The sequence below is a fragment of the Chaetura pelagica genome, unplaced genomic scaffold (genome assembly GCF_000747805.2).
Source record: "Chaetura pelagica isolate M959 unplaced genomic scaffold, ChaPel_1.0 scaffold963, whole genome shotgun sequence".
NCBI classification, from domain to species: Eukaryota; Metazoa; Chordata; class Aves; order Apodiformes; family Apodidae; genus Chaetura; species Chaetura pelagica.
Window position 1 is genome coordinate 84069 of NW_009952705.1, and position 6856 is coordinate 90924.

Sequence of the window (6856 nt, forward strand, 5' to 3'; positions counted from 1 at the left end):
TAGAGGGAAACACTAATGCCTTTTTTGTGTGCTGCTCCTTCCCTTTTTAAAAAAAAAAAAAAACAGACATTGTTTCTTTAAAAGGCTCCATCTGCAAATCCCATTAGATGTGCATATAAGGTTTCAGATGATTAATAGTTGCCTTCTTTGCTTTGGTTGGAAGGACTGAGTGTATGTACATTAACCCCTCCCTCCCCTCTCTCACATTTCACTTCGCAAACTTGTCGCTCTCTCCCCAGCACAGTATTTAAAAAGTGTTTCACTCATGTCCAGCACTTCACAGGGAAGCAAGCTTCAGGCCTTGGGAAGCAATTCAGGGCAACCACTGCTTAGATCTGGTTACTGTTTTCCAGCTGGGACAATGAAGATGTTTAGAAGAGCTTCCAAAGTAAGAAATCTACAACAGCATAAAACCCACAAGCAAACTATTGTTTAGGGAGGAAACCTGTTCTGTGAAATTTGGAAGATCTCCCTTCTGACTTTGAAGTCTGAGCTATAATCAGTCACAAACGCTGAAGTGTGGACAGGATTGGAAGCAAATGGATCCCACCAGCAGCAGCTGCATGCGCAGTCCACAGCCTCCTGCCCCACTCTGGGGGTGCCTGCGGAGCACCCATGTGGATGTCACCTCAGATTCAGGGCTGAACCACTACCCATCAGCACCCTACTCCTTCCATCAAAAATCAGATTTTGCTTCTTACTCTGATTTCTCAACCCCCTGTCCAGTGACTGCTCCCCACAGCTTCCCACACAAGGAGCGGGCATTTGTGGAACAGCACCCTTCTTTCCAACACTCTGACTGGCATTTTGCAGCAACTGAGGCCAGACGACAACTAAATCCAGGACTGGCCTTGGGCTCTGGGGAGTCAGATAGCAGCAGCCCAAATCTAGTGAGTACGAATGAAGATGATGAGGTACCAGTAAATACTACAAATGAGACTGAGAAAAAGCCATCCAAAAGAAGAAAGGAAAACTCAGGTAGGTGATATGAAATCAGGGTTGTGGGGTAGTACATGCTATAGAATGAGAGAACCTGTAACATTAGGAATTAAGAAATAAAGCTGATGAGGAAAACATTTTTTAATTCTTGACTAGGGAAGTTTATACAGTAACACTGAAACTAAACAGCTTGCTCTTTGATGTCCTCTTGTGTTTGTATTTCACTCCTACAGATCTTGTCATTTTACTCACCAGCATAATGCACATTTGGTGTAACTAAACAGGAGTCACATGTCATGTATACACTGAGCTGAAAGTCCTAGGATGTGGAGTTATATTGCATAGCTGCCATTTGTTCAAGTATAGGAGAATGGCAGCCAAAGAGCAAAGATACCTCATCTTGAGCTGCCTGTTGGAAATGTTATAATAGGATTTTGACATCTTGGTAAGAGGTACAAGATGCAAAGTCTCACTTTAGATATAAGTTCTCTTTGGTCTCACTAAGTACTAAATGTTTTTACCTCAAAACAGGAGGCACCAAAAGTTTGCCCATCAACATCCAACGACACAGAAAATGTGGACAGTTTTCACTGGGTCATCTTAACTAGCAAAACTTTCTTTCTACAGTGCAATATTCTACAACTACATAGTTACATAACCTGATTTTCTGCTGTCTCAAATCCAGATATGTGAAATACGCATTAAATTGTTTTCTCCTTAGCAAGCTGTTAAAAATTAAGATGCTTACATGCATTCATTTGCTATAATATTCATACACAAAATCTACAGTGTGCTTTTCCCCACAGCACTGCTATGAAGTGGGGAATGTTTTTCAGAATCCCCACTTAATAGGTAGAGAACAAGATGATAAAAATATTTATTTGTTTTTAGTTTTTACAGGTTGGCTACAGAAGAGCCACCTCTCATCCAACTTTCATTTCTCCACTTTGCAATTTAAACAACAAGCTTGTATTTGCACTCTCCCTGTCACACAATTAGTCCTTATCTCTGTTCTCTTCCAAGATGAGTTGGCTGCCAGTTAAGACATAAAATAACTGATATTCCAAACTTCTTTATGCCCAGAACCCACTTTACTCCTCCCAGTTATCTGTTTTTTCTTTAAAAACTCAGCTGTGCAGAATATAAGATAATTTCTATTGAAAAAGCATATTTGGGGCAAACATTTCCCAAAAACCCAAATGCAAATAATTTTTTAAAAATAAAAATTTAAAGTGAACAATGCTTTTATTAAAGCATTTGCTAGCCATAGGTAAACAGGTTTCAGCATACTCAGATATGGGAAACATCCTTATTCTTAAAAAGACTGATTCTTAAGCATATCTCCCTGTTTTAAGACAAATGTTCCTTCTATTCTCAGCACCCTTGACATTTTCTTTTGATACCTGCTGCTGTCCCATATACTTCTCCTTACAGGGAAGCTGCAAGCAATGACATCACTGAAAGTTAGAGCGCGCTCTACCTTCTAGCAACAGTTGCTGTCTGTATAAACTACTATTCTAGAGAATGCATGATTTGTACTAGGGCATGTAAAATCCTTTGCTTCTTGAGTAGACCCTAGTTATTACAAGGCACACAGTGAAGATCTTGGAATGCGGCTCTTGCAGAGTATTCTGAGAAAAGTCTAAAATAAGCAAAGATAAGCAGAATAGAGCAAAAATAATAAAAAAAGCTTGACAATCTTTGAAAATTTCTTTGAAGCACAGATATATTAAACACATTTAAAGAATGGCTTTGTTACGACAGGATCAACAGGGGCATCTGCTACAAGTACTTGTGGATAAACATGCACACCCTCTTCTCTTCCTCTACAGATTTTAGTTATTTCAATGCCATACTCAGTCTTGACTTAACAGGCTCACCAAACAACCTGAAGATAGAAGTTAAACTAGTTTTCACAGCTGCTTCTACTGTTGATCCACAAGCCACAGCCATTAACATTTACAAATAAAGCTTCTCTCTGACCTGTCCTAAACTGTACTTGCATTACTCTGCACTTGAAGTCTCCAGATCTCCAACAATAGTAATATAATACATAATAGAATTCAGACTGCTTTATTTTATGTGAATGAAACAATACAGAGTGCTAGTGAGGATGCAGTAAAAGTAAGAATGTGATAACAGTGTGTAATGACTCCCTGAAGAACATTAAACCTGAAGTGTCCTTGACTGAGGAATTATGGAAAACTTTGTATTAAAATATGTAGAGCTGATCTGAATTCCTGCCTTCCTGCCCTTCTCAGTCTTGCCACTAACTGTAAAGAGGATTTTCTAGGCTTGCAATTCCTATCTGCAGTGATGTTTTTAAGCTGAAAGATGGTAGACTAAGAATATATATTAATAAGAAACACTTTCCTGTGAGGGTGGTGAGACACTGGAAAAGGTTGCCCAGTGAACCTGTAGATGCCCCATCCCTGGAAGTGTTGAAGGGCACGTTGGATGGGTCTTGGAGTAACCTGCTCTAGTGGGAGGTGTCCTTGCCCATGGCAAGGGGGTGGGACTGGGTGATCTTTAAGGTCTCTCCAGCCTAAACCATTCCATGATTGGCACAAAAATCTATGGTGGCATAAAAAGCAGTAGGTAAAAGTGGATAGTAGCAGGTAGCAGCAGATAACCTGAGAAGGACTGAAAACCAAAATACTGATCAGGCAAGTCCCTGATCAGGTTAAAGAGGTGCATAGCTTCATGTGGCATAGCCCTCTATATGCACCCACCATTGAATATTATTCCATGATGTGTACACTGAAGTAACTCCTGGCTACTTTATCATCAGCTGCCAAATTAATCCACTATTTATGAGGTCACTTCACTTGGCTAATGTTCCTGACAGCTTTCAGAATTTTATGTTCCATAACAGCAAAACCTATCAGTGTCTTACTACTTGATTTAAACACTTGGAATACATATGCCTTCTAAGTCTTTAGCATGGGGGGGGGGGAAGTATCATTTTGCAGATGCTTCATGTTTTTATTTTACTTCTACTGAGGGAAAAACTGCAGACAGTAGTTTGCAACATTGATCTGGGCTGTGGATCTCCACAAACATCTATTAAGCAGGTAGAATTCTACATATACAGGCAGTAGCAACCCCGATACCTCTGTGCCTAAGCTGCTCTCTAAGCAATACAAGCTCACTCTGGTGCCAGAATCCTGTATCTGCACAGTACAAGAGTCCTTATGCCTTCCTCCAAAGCACTGGTTACTGGGTATTCTTATTAGACCAGCTCAACCCAGTGAGGGACCAGATTCTGATTCAGTTATTCTGGTTGCAAGCATAAAGCAAAGCCAACTTTTTCTGACAAGCTCCAATTGCTGAATTTGGCACACAGCTTTGCAGGGAACCAGTTGCCTCTTCATACAGACACATGTATTAGCACCTGACACGGTTTTTGCTTTGGAAACTTTAGAGCATAGAAACATGTATTGTTTAGGTTCCTACCCATTTTGTTGCAGGCCTGGGAAAAGGCATCTGTTCAGTTCAACCACACTGAAACTGGTTGGTATTCTGGAAGTATGCACGCTTCATGGTAGAGAGACAGATGTACCTGGGATTCCTGAGCAGGTTTGGGCTTTTTATTTCTTTTTACACTGGCAGTACAGCAGGAAAATCTTTCCAAGCCCATTTGTCCTTTCACACATCTGCCATCTTCCACAATCTGTTGTCAAAACTTTGGAGCAACTAGGCCCCATTTCCACTTTTGGAACATCACAAAGCCTTCAGCCCGAATAACCATCTGTCTCTTTACAACACCATGTGGCGCACAGCCTGGATGACAGAATCCAAGCTACACATCCTGCTCTGTCCTCAGAAAGACTTAGCTATTTAAAATTAATTACACTGTTTTTTGGAAAGGAAGACTGGTGAAACTGCCCCTTAGAAAGGATGTCCTTCACACAGGGCTAAGTGGTGAGCTCAAATATATGTTCAAGTTGCATTAGCTATTTTTATCCCAGATTAATTTGGCAGAAGTGGCTTCAGTTTCTACAGTGGCAGCTCCCTTGAAACCAAGACAACACTGCCAAGTCATGCTGAGCTTCAGGGGGAATAACACAAACTTTCTAAAACTTCTGCTAAACACTTCAATTAGTAGTCTGTATCAGACCTCTGCAATATACATGTTCACACAGATCAGCATAACTGCAAATTGCACAATGTGTGTGCTTGCCCCTTTTAGAAAACCAGAACTCAAGTAACAAGGCAGAAACAAGCAGCAAATCACGGAAGGAAAGGACAGCTTTCACAAAGGAGCAGCTACGGGAGCTGGAAGCTGAATTTGCTCACCATAACTACTTGACAAGGCTCAGGAGATATGAGATAGCTGTGAACCTGGATCTCACCGAGAGACAAGTACTTCCTGAATCCCTGTCTCCCCAGCTTCTTCCTCCCCCACCACCTCTCCCTAAAGCTAAAAAACAGATATGTTACTCAAGGCTGTACTTTTGCAATGGCACAGCGGTATTTTAAAACAAAGCCTCCGCATACTTTTATAACATATTTGTTACAAATTTCTGTAAGTAGCTAATAAATGTAATTATGTTTATCTAAAGACGCATTTGGGAATAACTGAGCTGTTGTTTATGACCATTCATTAGGATGTACTGATACGTTAAGGCTTACAGATAGAACATGGCTATCACCCTAGACTGTGATTACCAAGAAATTATTAGAATATGTTTGATACATGCATTCTTCCTGGCTCAGGAAGTATTTTGAGGTTACAAGGAAAGACAAAAATGCAGAGTTCTGTGGAGAGAGATACTTCTGCTCTCTCACTGTGATCTCAGAGTTCCCATATCAAAGCTTTGTGGACAATAGAGGAATCGCTCAATTAAGTGAAGCAAATTACAAATTCTGAAGCATTAGACTGGTCGGACTAGACATTAAAAAGACACTAGATGCACTGTGCCCTTGGATTGACATGCATAGTTGACAAGTTAGATTTGAGGCCAAGGACTTGTACTACCTCTGCAGGTCTCAGAAACATTTGCCTGGAACAGTTTAGAAAAAAGTGTCCTGCCTTTGTTACAGAGATTAGTTACTTAAACTTGTGGTTCGTTTCACCTTTTCTTCTAGAATTCCACACAACATCTGTCTATTGATACACACACATATGAACAGATCTGCTTGTACAGCTCAGGCTGAGCCAGTGAGTAATTATTTGCTTTTTATCACCCAGGTCAAAGTATGGTTTCAAAACAGAAGGATGAAGTGGAAACGTGTTAAAGGTGGGCAACCAGTATCCACACATGAACATGACACAGAAGATGTGGACTCTGCTGCCTCCCCCAGCTCTGACTAGCCCTTGCAGCAATCGGAGTACGGAGAAAGTGGATGTAACACCATGTGATGATCCTGCCTGCAAAACCTGTAGCCCAGAGTTTTTAAAAAGTGTATGATACTTTAGGTTACAGAGGCAACTAAAAAAAAAAACAACAAACAAAAACAGAGGGGGGAAAAACACAAGGGTGGGCATGATTTTAATCTGACTGACATTAAATCTCTGTAGAATTGTCTTACTCCCACAGATATGTCTTCATAATAAAAGCTAACAAACACTGAAGATCAAACAGGAGTAATGCTGCCTAGGCTCTCAAACACTGAGAAAATACCAGGTCATCAGTAAGCAACTGATAATGCAACTACATTCTCATCCAGCCTTTCCCTTGTCACATCTATTTATTTTGCACTTGGACTTGACAAGGCACATTTTCCTTGAGCATTACTTTAAGAGAAATAAATACTTTGATACTCACTGATTTTTCTTACAACATGAGCAGCTGTATGGCTAGACAGTAAGATCACAAAATAAAAATTTGAGACCAAAACTATGCACAAAGAATTCTGCTTACCAGTTTCAGAAGAGATGGCTTTCACATCAACAGTCCAAGAGGACACGTGC

General features: G+C 40.4%; 1 protein-coding gene across 1 annotated transcript; it reads left to right on the plus strand.

Moving 5' to 3' along the window:
• Positions 1-539: 539 nt before the first annotated feature.
• Positions 540-6256, plus strand: MEOX1 (mesenchyme homeobox 1). The gene is made up of 3 exons (XM_009994120.1): positions 540-978; positions 5132-5304; positions 6134-6256. The coding sequence occupies exons 1-3, from the start codon at positions 540-542 to the stop codon at positions 6254-6256; spliced, it is 735 nt and encodes a 244-aa protein (XP_009992422.1).
• The last annotated feature ends 600 nt before the right edge of the window (positions 6257-6856 follow it).